This window comes from Chroicocephalus ridibundus, chromosome 2, assembly GCF_963924245.1.
Source record: "Chroicocephalus ridibundus chromosome 2, bChrRid1.1, whole genome shotgun sequence".
Lineage (NCBI taxonomy): Eukaryota > Metazoa > Chordata > Aves > Charadriiformes > Laridae > Chroicocephalus > Chroicocephalus ridibundus.
This window is the reverse complement of record NC_086285.1, coordinates 62462775-62477999: the sequence shown is the minus strand read 5'-3', so window position 1 is coordinate 62477999 and position 15225 is coordinate 62462775. Positions and strand designations below refer to the sequence as shown.

The 15225-nt window shown below is 40.7% G+C and overlaps 1 protein-coding gene across 5 annotated transcripts in view; it reads left to right on the top strand.

The window, feature by feature from the left end:
• Positions 1–15225, top strand: part of NFX1 (nuclear transcription factor, X-box binding 1) — a 79458-nt gene that overhangs the window by 39148 nt on the left and 25085 nt on the right. For all 5 annotated transcript variants that reach the window (XR_010069902.1, XR_010069900.1, XR_010069901.1 and 2 more), the window contains exons 12-20: positions 204–286; positions 809–917; positions 7730–7849; positions 8543–8622; positions 8951–9181; positions 9459–9532; positions 12644–12745; positions 14047–14088; positions 14425–14523. Coding sequence is in view for 2 of the 5 variants with exons in the window: in XM_063325667.1 (XP_063181737.1) it covers positions 204–286; positions 809–917; positions 7730–7849; positions 8543–8622; positions 8951–9181; positions 9459–9532; positions 12644–12745; positions 14047–14088; positions 14425–14523 (940 nt within the window). In the remaining 3 variants the exon portion in view is untranslated. The remainder of the gene's footprint in view (positions 1–203; positions 287–808; positions 918–7729; positions 7850–8542; positions 8623–8950; positions 9182–9458; positions 9533–12643; positions 12746–14046; positions 14089–14424; positions 14524–15225) is intronic.

The window sequence follows — 15225 nt, the reverse complement described above, 5'->3', positions numbered from 1 at the left end:
GGAAGCCAAGTGTTCACATGGGGAATCAATGTGGAAAAGCAAGTAATTTAAAAGTTTGCTTGCTGACTTACTCTGTATTAGTCTCTTCTAGACCATGCTTTGCAGCAGCCTTAGCATAATATTGTCATTGCAGCTTTTGTTCTCAGCATAAGCCAAGACACAAAAGTTATGACTGGGTTTTTGAGGTTTTTTGTTTTTAATAGCTGCCATTACGTTCATGTGTGACAAGCGATGCAACAAGAAAAGATCATGTGGACGACACAAGTGTAATGAAGTTTGCTGTGTGGTAAGTTTACATGTGGCTTTATAAAATTGCTCACTATATTTGGTTTTGGTTGTGATGTTAAGACTTTTTTGCTTTTTTATCTTTTCATTTTTGTGCATCTTCAGTCTCTATTTGCAGTATTGGTCGTGCTCAAAAAGTTTATGTGTGTGCATTTATTTTGTAGCGTTTGTTTTATGGGTATTAGTATAAACATAAAACTATATTCCAGCCTAAATGCAATTAAATCACTGTAAAGGTGTTTTTTGTCAATGCAGTGATTCCAGGGAGAATGGGGAGGGGAAGGATATTACTTGATACAAGTAGCATAAGCTATGATGTAACCTATGTCTGCAACAGACCTCTTAAAAGAGTCCGCTTTAGAAATTGTGTATCCATACAGTGATGGAAAAACTGTGTAGATTAGGCCTAAACTATTTTTTGCACTACACAGTTTTGTCAATTAGTAGATTATGACCACACAGAGAAAAATAAATCAATAGTGTTTATAGTTTAATTCTGCTTTTCTTTTTTGCCTTCCCCTAGGACACAGAACATAAGTGTTCTTTGGTTTGTGGTCGTAAACTCAACTGTGGGCTTCATAGATGTGAAGAACCCTGTCATCGGGGCAGTTGTCAAACATGCTGGCAAACAAGTGAGTTATGTGCAAGAATACATTATTTCTTAGAAATTTATTCACTTAACTGATCAGAGTTGGACAGAGAATGTGACCCAGATTGACCAGAACCTGAATAATATGCAGTTGATTTTGATTGTATGTTTTTTTCGTAGAATCATAGAATTGCCTAGGTTAGAAGGGACCTTTCAGATCATCTAGTCCAACCATCAGCTTAACTCTGACAAAAACAATCGATAAGCCATGTTGCTAAGCGCCACTTTACCTGTATTTTAAATACCTCCAGGGAAAGTTCCTCAGCCACTTCCCTGGGCAGCCTGTTCCAATGCTGAATAACACTTTCAGTGTAAAAAATTTACCTAATATCCAGTCTAAATAAACCTCCCCTGGTGCAAATTGAGGCCTCTTGTCCCTTTGCCTGTTACCTGGGAGAAGAGACCAACCCCCACCTCCCTACAGCCTCCTTTCAGGTAGTTGTACAGAGCGATAAGGTCTCCCCTCAGCCTCCTCTTCTCCAGGCTAAACAACCCCAGCTCCGTCAGCCGCTCCTCATAAGACTTGTTCTCCAGACCCCTCACCAGCTTCATGGCCCTTCTCTGGACCTGCTGCAGCGCCTCAATGTCTTTTTTGTGGTGAGAGGCCCAAAACTGCACCACGGTACTTGAGGTGGGGCCTCACCAGTATGGAGTACAGGGGGACGATCACTTCCCTAGTCCTACTCACCACACTATTCCTGATACAGGCCAGGATGCTGTTGGCCTCCTTGGTCACCTGGGCACACTGCTGGCTCATATTCAGCACACATTCATTCGATGAACACCCTCAGGTCCTTTTCTGCCAGGCAGCTCTCTAGCCATTCTGCCCCAATCCTGTATGGGGTTGTTGTGACCCAAGTGGAGGAGCTGGCACTTGGCCTTGTTGAACCTCATACCATTGGCCTCAGTCCATCAATCCAGCGTGTCCAGATCCCTCTGCAATGCCTTTCTGTCCTCAAGCAGGTCGACACGCCCGCCTAGCTTGGTGTCATCTGCAAACTTACTGAGGGTGCACTTGATCCCCTTGTTCAGGTCATTGATAAAGATATTAAACAGAACTGTCCCCAGTACCAAGACCTGGGGAACACCACTCGTGACCAGCTGCCGACTGGATTTAATTGTATTCACCACCACTCTCTGGGCCCGGCCCTCCAACCAGTTTTTTACTCTGCGAAGAGTATACTCTCATCCAAGCCATGGGCAGCCAGTTTCTCCACGAGGATGCTGTGGTAAACTATATCAGATTCCTCCAACTGTCACATCCCCCACAAGTTCTTCTCTATTTACAAACAGCACGTCCAGCAGGGCTCCTTCCCTAGTTGGTTCCCTCACCAGCTCTGTCAGGAAGTTATCCCCAACACACTCCAGGAACCTCCTAGACCGTTCCCTCTCAGCTGTATTGTGTTCCCAGCTGATATCCGATAGGTTGAAGTCTCCCACCAGGACAAGGGCCTGTGATCCTGAGACTTCTCTCAGCTGCTTGTAGAATATTTCATCTAACTCTACGTCCTGGTTGGGCAGTCTATAACAGACTTCCACAATGATATCAGCCTTGTTGGCCGTCCCCCTGATTCTTAACCATAAACACATAACCCTATTGTTACCATCATTAAGTTCTTGACATTCGTAACACTCCCTAACATCCAGAGCCACCGTGCCTCCTTTCCTTCCTTGCCTGTCCCTCCTGAAGAGTTTGTAGCCATCTAATACAGCACTCCAGTTGTGTGAGTCATCCCACCATGTTTCCGTGTTGGTGGCTACATCATAGTTTTCCTGCTGTACAATGGCTTCCAGCTCCTCCTGTTTGTTGCCCATGCTGTGTGCCTTAGTATAGAAGCACTTCAGCTGGGCTACTGGTCCTGCCACCTTTTTGCTGGAAGAAGCCTTAACTTCTACCTGACCATTCCCAGGTGCAGCCATAGTTTCTAACCCATCAATGACCCTTGCATCTGCTGCTGGATTCATCCCCTTCCCCCTTCAAATCCAGTTAAAACCTGTTTGATGAGCCCTGCCAACTCCTGTGCAAAGATCCTTTTCCCCCTTTGAGACAGGTGTTACCCAATCTGTCTCCAGCAGGCCTGGTATCATGTAAACCACCCTGTGATCAAATAAACTGAAGTCCTGCCGCTGACACCAGGCTCGGAGCCAGGTACTGATCTGCTGGCTCTTGTTGCATCCCTCATCCTTCCCTATGACTGGAATGATAGAGGAGAACACTACTTGCGCTCCTGACCCCTTAACCAGTTGTCCCAAGGCCTGGAAGTCTCTCTTGATGGCCCTTGGGTTTCTTGTTAACAGATCATCTCTGCCTGTCTGAAAAATTAGTAGTGGGTAGTAATCTGAAAGGCTTACCCAGGGAGGAAAGTTTTCTTTTTATGTCTTTAACACAGGCCCCAGGGAGGCAGCGGACTTCACTGAAAACTGGGTCTGGTCTGCATATCGGGTCTTCTGCTCCCTTCAGGATGGAGTCACCTACGACAATGACCCGTCTTTTTTTTTTTTCTTAACTGAAGATATTTTGGATGCTGGGTGTAGTTTGACTTAACCTTGGCAAAACTTCTGTGGACCCTGAATTTATCTTCCTTGTCATGACTGCGTTCCCCTTGCAGAGCCTCATACCTATTTTTTAAGGGTGCCTGGGAAGGTGGGGGGAGTTACTGGGAAGACATGCCTGCTTCACCAGGCGGGAACATGTTCCCACAGCCCCCTATCCTCTAAGTTATCTTGTTTGGCTAGGCAGAGAGGACAGGTAATCATGTGGCCTTTCTGCCTGTTGGGACTGATTCAGGGGAGGTAGGCTGTGACTCCGTCAGTCTATCTCCCTCTCGCACTCCCTGATCATTCTCAATCGCTCCTCACTGGGCGGAGGAGTTCCTCTACCTGCTGGCACCTCCCACAGATGTGCTCACTGCTGCCATCTGATACTGGAATAAGGGTAGGACACACCCTGCAGCCCAACACCTGGGTGAGAGTGAGCTCCCATGAGAGCTCCATCTGGGCAGCTGCCTCAGACCTGCTGGTTGTAGAGCCTGGAGAGGCCAAGGCTTTTCACCCGGTGGATACCATGGCTCCCTGGTCAACTGGTACAACCCTTCTGCCTGCCCTTCTGTTGGATGTGATGCAATTGAGAGGTCAAGCTTCACTGCTGAAATTTTGCAGTGAGGCCCTTTTCTGAGCACAGGAAAAGCAGCTACCTACTCAAGGAGCCAAATACTTATGATCATTTGGCTTAAACCTTCGTGTCCCTGAAGGCTCCCATTCTGAATCTGTCCAGAGGTGAATCAGCTATGCAGTATCTTAAAGATATCTTACCTGCTTTCCCTGAATGCTGCTGGCTGAGATTTCAGAGGCATATATTGGGTGATTCTGACCCTGTAGCTGATGGGGAGTGCTTCTCAGCAATAAGTCTTAGCTCTGATCCACCTGTCTAGCCACCACTTTGCGGTTGGGCTGCATCAGCCGTGGTATCATGTGCTGTGGCATGGTCAGCTGCAACCCACTTGCCACTTACTAGATTGGATTTCTTGCCCTTGCCTCCATCTCCACTACTGGTTTTGCTGAGAACGGTGAGGGCTGGCGTCAAGATGCAATACTAGAGTGCATCTACACCTCTGTAGTTCTGTGTGATTCCCAGGTACTTTACCTTCCCAGTGTGAGTTCCTCAGTGCTGAGAGGTGAGGTCCCTTTCTATGCCAGGGTCTCTGTACACACCCAGTCTACTTCAAGACAGCAATATATCTCTTGGGGAGAAGAAATTATGTCAGCATTAGATAGCTTTATTTATTTTTTTTTAAGTTGTCAGATGTTATACTTGTACTCTTCAGATGAGACCTCTCTGCACTGCCTCCCCATTATCCTAATTAGCGCTAGTTAAGGAACCTTCACTACAGTTAGGATTCTTCTCATGAATAGCAAGCAGCCAGTGTAGCTGTCTAACAGTCAGGTCTTCCAGGGACCTTGGTCTCTGGTCTTTCATCTTCCTGGACTGAGGAAGATTTGTGGTTTTGAAGCCTGGAGGGTTATATGTTATTTCAAGACCTGTAGTGAGGGTCAGCAAAAGCCCTACCATGCTTGCTTTCCAAAGAAAATCCATCAACATTCTGAAACCGCTCAGCTTTTTCTATTTCTTCTTTCTACTTCTTCCTTCTAACCCTTAATGGTTTGTTTTCCCCAGCATTCTTATTTGCTGGAATTTATTGTAATTGAGTTTCCTTAGACAAAAATTATGATCCTTTCTGCTGACCATGCGCTCAAAGATACATGGGCAAATGACTGGGATCTGGCCTGAGATTTAACTGACTGAACAGACCATAAAAAACAAATGGACATGAGAAATTTCTGAACGTAACAAAAAACACAGTGAAGAGCTGACAGAAGTTTCAGATAGTGCCATGAGGAATGGATGAATTTCACAAATGTTAAGCATGAGAAATGACTGAACTTCTCAGATAATTGGAGGAGGGAGGTATTGGGAACCTTTTTGGGAGTGGCATATTGCAAGGCCAACAGAACTTAGGTAGTTGTGTGATGCTGCTGTGACCTAACTAATGATACCAGAAATAGCAGATTTGGGTACAGATGTAGCTAAGCTGGGACCAATGGGGAGAAATTTATTTTGCTAGATTATTTGTGAGGAGTCAAGGTGGATGCATGGGAAAATGGAGAGAAGGGGAGATAAAAGGCACCATTTGCACAAATGAAGCTGCTGGTTAGTGCATTTCTCTGACAGAGCCCTGTGTACCTGATGACAACTGTTCATACTGTCCTGGTTAAGAATTAAGATTTAATATCTTTCAGTGTAATCTCATTCTCTATTCTGTGTATGTGAGAGGTGTAAGTGCCAAAAACTGGAGACTTGGCTGCAGATCATGGGAGCACATAGTCTCTAGGCTAGCAACTGGAGAGAGCAGACAGACTTATTTTACTGTAAGCCAGCAGCTGGAGAATGGGATCACAAGTTACAGGGGCCCCAGGGGCTCCTTGGTCTGGGTGCCAACACCAGGAGAGACAGGGGAGGGGAAGGAAAGGGAAGCTGTTCCCCTGTTAATTTCAGTTCTGTGTGTGCCTGTGTATGTGTGGGTGATTTGCTAATGAACTTGCTTCAAAGCTGGACGGACTAGCTAGTAGGAGGAGATCTGTGTCTGGAAATAGCCAAGGTTTCAGCCAGTGACTGGGTAAGGGGTATGGATACTAGACAGAGCCTATTCTAATATTTGACATCCATGAATGTGGTGTGCGTGTGAATCTGGAGTGTACACATGTGTGTGTGTCTTCACTAGTGAACTTCAGTCCTGATGAGCTGGAGAGGAGGAAGAGGACTTGGCTATTGGTATTCCTGTTTACATGAATCTTCATAGAATCATAGAATAGTTTAGATTGGAAGGGATCTTAAAGATCATCTATTTCCAACCCCCCTGCCATGGGCCTGGACACCTCCCACTACACTAGGTTGCTCAAAACCCCATCCACCCTGGTCTTGAGTTGTTGAAACTTGTTGTTGTTTGGTTGGCTCTGTGTTTGTGTGTCGGGTCATGTTATTGTCATGTATGTGTTGTTGTGTCTTGTCTCTCTGGAGTATCTGTTCAGTCTTGCTACTGGCTGGACCTGCATATTGATCCAGCAGCCATCATATTCATGGAAGTGCGACAGTAGGAACCTTTGGGCTTTTAGTGTTCAACAGACTTTGCTTTGGTAGACTAGGAAGAAGGAATCCTGTGATTCCCAGTCAGACAACTTGCTGAATTCAGCAGCTCCTTTAACACACTCCTCTTCAGGTTGGAATTGTTGGTTTGTATTTTTATTGCCCCGTTATTCTCTCACTTCCTCCGGCATGTTTTCCCTGATCTCTTTATTCGTTTATAGACCAATTATATTCTCTTTTTGTTTTCAGATCTCCTTCTATATGACTTGTGATGTTAATATTTTCTCTTAGTGTCCTGTTTTTGTAAGGATTTATCTGTTTGAACTGTAGTTTGCATTGCAGTCAGTCCCCCTCCGAGTTTCTTTGTAGTCTGAAAACCAGCAGTGAACTGTATTAATTTTTGTGCGGTGTTAAGTTTTAATTGTGATGGTGTATTGGTGTATGTAGGTATTTGTATTCCTTTGTTTATTTTATCTCTGAGATTTGGAATCTTGTGATAAGAATTTAAAATCTGTTTCCCAAATGTGGAAAGGGCCGGGGCAGGGGGGGAGAGTGGGAAAGAAAAAAATGTATACTGCCTGAGACAGAGAACTTCCAAAACATAAAGAGTTGACTTTGAAGTATTTGGACAGGCTCATAAGATGCTTATGAGGATCTATGTAATACTAAATGACATAAAGAAGCATACAGAAGAAATCATAGAAAGAAGTCAACAGACTGGTGGCCTTTTGGTAATTTTCTCTGGAATCTTCCCACTAGCATGTGCAGGCTTGGCAAAAGGACAAAATTTAAACAATGGTCTGAAAAAGTGATAGCAGGGGGAAGTTCAGAGCACAGGATTTGGATTATATGCTTTCTGGAAGGGAATTCAAGGGATATCTCCCCATTTTTAAGTCAGGGATAGAACAGCAAGAGCTTTCAACTTGACATGAGCGTTTCTCTTTCTCTGGTTCAAACTGTTGCTGTCAAAGAACCACTCTCTAAAAGCAAGCATAATTCATAATAAAGTGATCATAGTCCAGTTTTCTTGTGGGAGATGCTCAAGCACTCCAGTGAAGCTACAGTAAGACATTTGCATGTTATTTAAAGATTTCTCATAGTGGAGAAGTGCAAATTCATGTAGCCATTGGGATATATTTGATTTGTTTTTTCAGGTTTTGATGAGTTAACTTGTTATTGTGGTGAATCTGTGATTTACCCCCCTGTCCCCTGTGGCACTCAGCCACCAGAGTGTAAAAAAACATGCACCAGGCCACACGACTGCGATCATCCAGGTAAGTCAGGACGTTCAGTTTTGCTTGGGGTTTTTGTTTTGGTTTTTTGTTTTGGTTTTTTTTTTAATCAAAATATAGAAAAGTGTACATAGGTCTCTCTGAAAATATATTTGCTTTTTTATTAGATGCTTTTTCTGTAGTTATGAATATTTCCAAAAGTCTACACTTAGAAGCCAACCAACTAAGAACTTGCCATGAATACTAGTAGTGGTACTACTGAGTGGTAAAAGCATTGTGGATTTTATTTCTGATCATTATTAATAGTCACAACATATTAAATGTTATATTCCAAAGATTAAGTGCTCTATTGAAACAGTAGGATAATCTAGTGAACAGTTAGTTTCTATGTTCCTTGGAATTACATTGTCTGATAGCAAAAAATATACCACAGGTCAAACAGACATGCTTTCTGACAAATTCCGTCTGATTGTACAACCCTGCTTAGAAGTCACAAAATTCTCTGCGGTTTAATTTAGAAAACATGGAAGAATATTCACCTAAAAACCTGCTGTCAGAATTTTTAAAGAATACTTTAAAGAACGCATTATACTTGCATGAAACATTGTACTTCCCATGAAATGTGTAGTTCTGAAATGTAAACACGTGTTTAATAGTCTTTGCTTTCTCCTTTAATGCTTTTGACTGAAGTATGCTAATAAAACTGTGCTGGCTTTTATATTCCTGTGACTGCAGTGTACCATTCATGTCACAGTGAGGAAAAATGTCCACCCTGTACCTATCTCACTCAGAAGTGGTGTATGGGCAAGCATGAAGTAAGTCTGGATACTTAATATTTTTGAATACTAAATAATGTTGTAGGACTGTAGGCTTAAATTTTTGTGGCCTCAGGAATTGACATGTTGCTGGAGTTTGAGTTTAATGTGATTAAATTAAAAAGTATATCTTTTATACCATATGCATTCAGACCAATTGCTATGTTGGACTATGATGTAAAGAAAATCTCAGTCTTTGTCTTAAGATATTTTAGTATTACGAATTCTGTATGTACAATGCAAATGAAGATGTGAGCAGTAAAAGTACTTTGAGATTTGCATTTAGAATTTTTCATTATTAGCTGTCATCTTCCCTCCCCTCTTCCAGCTGCGAAGTAATATTCCTTGTCATCTCACTGACATTTCCTGTGGACTTCGCTGCAATCAAATGTTAAAATGTGGAATGCACAAATGTAAAAGAATCTGTCATAAAGGAGAATGTCTTATAGATGAAGAGTGTAAACAGCCATGTGTTATTCCAAGGCTATATTGTAATCACCCCTGTATGGCTCCATGTCATCCTTCTTCACCCTGCCCGACAACATCCTGCTCTGCAAAGGTTAGATAACCAAAGCAAATTCACAGGTGAATTGTATGGTTTAATTATCAGCCAATAACAGTTGTGACAAAAAAATGTTGTTTTATATATTGATAACATGACATTTTTTCTGTAAACTTTTAATATTGAATTTTAAAAAAACCCCACACTATTTGTCACTTTTAATTATTCATTATTCCACTGAAATGGGACTCTTAAAGGAATAAATTTACCTCCCTCACACCCCTCCGTGGCCATAAAAAGACAAAAGTTAAAAAGAGCTGCTCTTGTGTCATAGGTTGATCTTCAGTGTGAATGTGGAAGAAGAAAAGAGAGTATGATTTGCTCAGAAGCATCTAATACATATCAAAGGTTTGTACTATAGTAATTCTTTCAATTCCTTACTGGTTTTACTTCTTTGCAGTTTCATTAAATTTCAGCCTTGACTAAATATATTTATGTCACAAGTTTTTTCACACTTTTTTTGTACTTTCATGTACCGTTTCTTTTTTTTGTATTCCCCTGAGCTTTCATACCAGCTATGCTGTAATAGAACATATTCCTCTTCACTGCTGTTAGTCTAACTGTGGAGGTATGTCAAAGCTTGAATCTCCCATCTGTGGAACTCTGCTCTAACCACATAGGGCAATTGGATACAGACTAATTGGGCAGGTCCAGATTCAGGCTCCTAAACGTGGGTGATTACATATCCATGTGTGAGTTGCTGTACAAGTTGCCCTTAATGTGTGATGGAACCTAGTCAATACAGATGATGGAAGCTAAAGTGTGATTTAAAAGTCATACTGAAATAGCTATATTTAGGCAGGAGAGTTTTGACATCTAGATCTTTGTTCGTAATATGCAAACTGAGTCCTACCCAACTCCGTTTATTGCAATAGATTTGTCTCTAGATCCCATTTCTAAACTTACTTCTCTTTCTCTCTTACGCTTGAGGGCAAGGAAGGGACAAGGAAAAGAAGAAAAGTAGGGCTTTTGAACTTTTAAAATTAAAATAGCAAACAGTAGTAATAATAATAATAATAATAATAAAGTCTTACTCTGAGGCTGTGATTGAAAGGAAGTAAAAAAATTAATCTAGAGAATTGATACACAACCAGAGTTCTGCTCTGCATCCCAGTTTATAGGAGAGCACGGTCACAGATTCTTCCCATCTTTCAAAGAAAGCTTCTTAATGATTGTTTTATTTGGAACTGCTGTTTGAGGACCCGCTACTAGCTCAGTGTAGGATATGTCTCTTTGTTCCTACTGATCACTGCTCTGATTCAAATTCTGACAGAAGATGGTGTAGCATCTATGTAATAGGTGCTTAATACTACCTAATGAAAATGAGGAGAAAAATACACTAATCAGAAACAGTTAAGAACAATTGTAGTCAATACTAAGTTGAATGCAAGGCAGACTTGTAGGAGTGGTGATAACTTTTTCTTTTTTAGGAAAAAAAGGGTGTGGGTTTTTTTTTTTTTGTTGTTAAGATCTGTGTCACTATGAATACAAATCAGAAGACTGACTCAACTTTGAAATACTAGTTTAAATTGACATAGGCCTGTCATTAATGATATCCTGGGAAGGTAACATAATTACAAGTCCAAAGTTTTGAAGGCGTTTATTTCTCCACTGTTTCTATAGCTCAGGCACTGTAAAAGTAATCAAACAAGGAAGATGGTTCTTTGAAGTCCATGAGAGTCCTTGCATGCATAAGCTGAACACATATGTATTTATTTATCTAGTGGAGCCCAAATCGAGAGGAAGGGAAGGAAACAATCAGTTTAAAGCACGTGTTTGTATCTGTTTGTCAAATGTGTTCATATATGTTTACAAATTACTCTTGGCCCATGTGATATTAACAAAGGCCGCATTTAATGCCAGCTACGTTTGTATGATAACTCCAACTCTTCAGGTTGCTGAAAAATAAAAATAGTCTATTTTTGTGGCATTTAAGTTTGGCGCTTTTCCCACCATCTATGCACTTGTGGGGGTGGGGTGGGGGGACGGGAAAAAGCATCAAAAAGAAATCCCAAACCAAAAACCAACAGAACACAGTATTGGAGTACTACTACAACAAACTCTTGTAGTACTACTGTGTAAAGGTCAACAAATTAATGGGGTACCCAAGTTTTCTCAAAAACGTTATAGAAGTGACGAAAGAGATTTGAGCTTTTTCAGTGAAAGAATGCTCAAGGGAACAGGAAGGGGAGTGTGCTGCTACATCAGTACCTATAATACAAATGTTAATGTCATATCATCTAATGGCCCGTTACCTAGACTTTCTCACCACCTGATAAATAGGAAGCTGATGATGCCTCTAAGTGTTTTTTGGTTTTATGTAATATCATAGAATCATAGGGTTGGAAGGGACCTCTGGAGATCATCTAGTCCAACTCCCCTGCCACAGCAGGGTCACCTACAGCAGGTTGCACAGGAATGCGTCCAGGCGGGTTTTGAATGTCTCCAGAGAAGGAAACTCCACCACCTCTCTGGGCAGCCTGTTCCAGTGCTCTGCTACCCTCAAAGGAAAGAAGTTCCTCCTCATGTTTAGGTGGAACTTCCTATGCTCAAGTTTGTGCCCATTACCTCTTGTCCTGTCCCCAGGCACCACTGAAAAGAGCCTGGCCCCATCATCCTGACACCCATCCTTTAAGTATTTATAAGCATTGATAAGATCCCCCGATTATCAACACTTAAGGAGAATCATTATTCTCCTTCCTGACACATGATTAGTTCTCTGAATGTGATGCAAAGCATATAGAGACAAACATATCCTTTTATCTGAATTTAACAGAAAAGATGGTTCAGAGGATAGAAAGTTCCATTTTCATGATTTTGTTTGAGAATGGTGTGGGATATTTCACTGAAAACTCGCTGTATGTTTTAGTAACAGAAATTTTAGCAAGAAAGTCAGATGGGGAGGGTTGTTATTGAAGGGAACGATGAAGAATCTTTATAAAGAAAATTGTTAACAGTCTCAGTAGGTATTTTGCTCTTTCCTTATTGCTTGTATCATCCATGTTTTCTAAGCAAGTTTACAAGTACTCCATAAATTCACTTTATAGGTTTTATTTGCACGCAGTTAAGGAAGAATTACATAAAAGTTAAAAAGGCAATTAAAGCTGTACGGTCAGCAGTAGTTTGAAAATTAAGGAGGTGAGAAGAAAGAGTATTTGCATAGCCTAGTTTAAACTTGCTTAGAATTGATGCTCTGAAAAGCTCCTTCAAGAAGCATGTCCAGTTGTTAGTCTTGCTCCTAGTTGCTTGAAAGGGATGAAAGAAACCTTTTAGTTTGTGTAGCTAGATTAGATTGCTGAAAGTAGATGATGTGGAACTAGAGTCCCATTCTATAATCTGATGAGGAAACGGTCAGTCTGTTTTACTTCCACTACCTGGAGGTTTAAATCTGCAGCTTTATACACCTTTTCAAAAGTTTATGTGTTGCTTTAAATGAAATCTAATGCTCTTCTTTTTCAGAATAGCTGCTATATCTATAGCCACTAAGTTAACAGATCTACAGCTGGGAGATTCAGTGGAGATCAGTAGACTTATTACAAAAAAAGAAATGAAGCAGGCCAGGTAAGGAGATGCATGTAGAAACATATTTGAAACCCTTGTGTGTACCTGAAACATCGGTGATGTGAAAAATACAGAATATTGTGAGCAAAATCCCAGCTAAAATAGGAAGACTGCAAATAGCCTGACTCTACTGTAACAATACTGCTAAAAGAGTATTTTGCAATTCCTTAGCAGTTCATGTTTTTGCTTTCATGTAGAACAAGATCTCTGTCATTGGCTGGTTTGCTGTTACAATTATGTATGGAACAGTATCGTTGTGGTTTCAGAGTTTCTTTCTACCCAGCGAACTCCTTAAAGTTCCAGTGGATTTTTTCAGATTTCTAGACATATAACTTACCTTCTGGTTTAGCATCCAGTATTCCGTCCTGGATGATTAATAGGGCATATTTTCCCCTAGTCATCATCTTACTATTTATAATATTTTTCTATTACCCTTTTTAGATCTCTTATATTTGTATCTCAATTTGATTGGTATTTCTGTGTTGTCATACTGGCTGGCACTGCAAATCTTCTTTTAAGTCACAAAAACACTTGTGACTTAAGTTTGATTTTTCTTTTCCTACTGATGTTCCTCAGGATTGGAATAGTTTGTCTTTTTACTTTTAGTATCATTTCTTTAAGGAATTGTCAAGTATTTTCAGCATCCTTCTGTCAGAAACTTGACTTCTGAAAGTTTTGGCCTTTGAAGCCCCTAATTTCTAGGTTCAGTTTACTTTATTTTCTGTTACCGTCTCTCCTCTTTTAATTGTGAATTTAATTATTCCAGAGTCAGTCTGTTACTTGTGTTAAAATCTAATATTCCTTTATAATGCATAAAGTCAAAATAGTGACATTTCCTCTACAGTTGCTTCAAACTTTCCTGTTTTCCGTGGCTGATTATATTTCCTGATGTATAGGAGTAGGTGACCTTGTCACATGTTCCTTTGTTAATTTTGCATCCTTCCTAGCATCCCCTCCTAGCAGTGCCAGTATCAACTGTGGTTTTTTTTCTCAAATGATCTAATTTACCAATATAATAAAATCCTTTTTCAGAAGCTGTTTTTCTTAGTTGCTGTACGGCTTTGGTAACTGCTGCTTCTGCTCAAGACCTAGAGAAGAGCTTGTGTGCTCAAAGATCTTTGATTGTTGTTTGTTTGTTTGCTTGTTTTTAGCTGTATTATCTGATCTAATACAATAAATTATGCTCACACACTCTTCTTACTTTTTTAGGCTGTGATAATGATATGACACCAACAAAGCTACAGTTGGAAAAGTATGTGTAGCAGTGGTGATTCTAATTGTATTTTTCTTTCATAATTCAGGTTGCAATGTGATGAAGAATGCTTAGCTCTTCAGAGGAACAGGTGGGCAATGAATTTGCTTGCTGTTTTTTTTCAGCATTCCAGGTTCAGAAAGTTAATGCTATGTGGAAAAAATCCTTTCCTGCATGGACCAGAGAACTGATAAATATGGAGATGTTTCCTGTGTTATTCGGATCTATACTGAGTGATCTGAGATCTCACTAGAATATTCTAGTGAAAAGTCCTAAATGAGCAGTTTCAAGTACATCTATGTTAGTAACCCATATCTCTACTCTTCAGTGACAACGTGTTTGGGAAGCTGGGGGGATTTGTGTGTTTATTTCTGTTTGGTTGTGCTTTTGTTACGTTTTGGTTTTTTCCTCCTACCCTCAAATTCAGGCGTCTTGCTGAAGCTCTTGAAATAGATGATAATTCTGATCCTTTTAACATCCGTTCTTCTGGACCAAAGTACAGTGACCTTTTAAAAGAAGATGCAAGGTATGTGTTCTGATGATGACAGGTGTCGTATGTTAAAAAATGTTGAGAGCAAGATGGAAAATGCAGAATAGTTCTATTTACTCTTGTAAAAATGCCCATGTTCACTCTTCTCTCCAGCCTTGGCAATCAGTGATAATTGAGGCAGAGGTGATGTGCACTTCTCAAGATCTGCAAAGTAAAAAGTGCCTGACAGGTTGCTTTGTTCTGTAATAGGACCAGATTTAGAGTGGGAACGTCATTTTCCACCATTCTTCTTATTGTGAATCAGTACCTGTACTTCTCACATATCCACTGCTTTCGTACACAATGAACCCCATCTCAGTGCTTCTTGTAAACTTTTCAAGACAAAGACAAAAGTGATAGCTAAGTACTGAAATACGCTCTCACAGCCTAACATTATTTCCTGCCGCCAGTCTCTCATTTATTTTTTTGCCTTACTGCCTTTATTTTAAAAATAAAGAAATGGCATTCATAAAACAACTTCATTGATGCAGAGCTAAGCCTATGCAGGTTCTGACTGCAAAGAGGGCTGCTAGACTGAAACATCTGAAAATGAGGCAATAGAAAGTCAAGGTAGTATCCAAAGCATCCCACTAATAAATACTATGCAATCTGGAATGACAGGGAGAGATCAGACACATTTTTAAGAAGATGCTTAAATGGTAACTGTCATTTAAGAAGTTTTTGCTCTTGTGTGTGTGT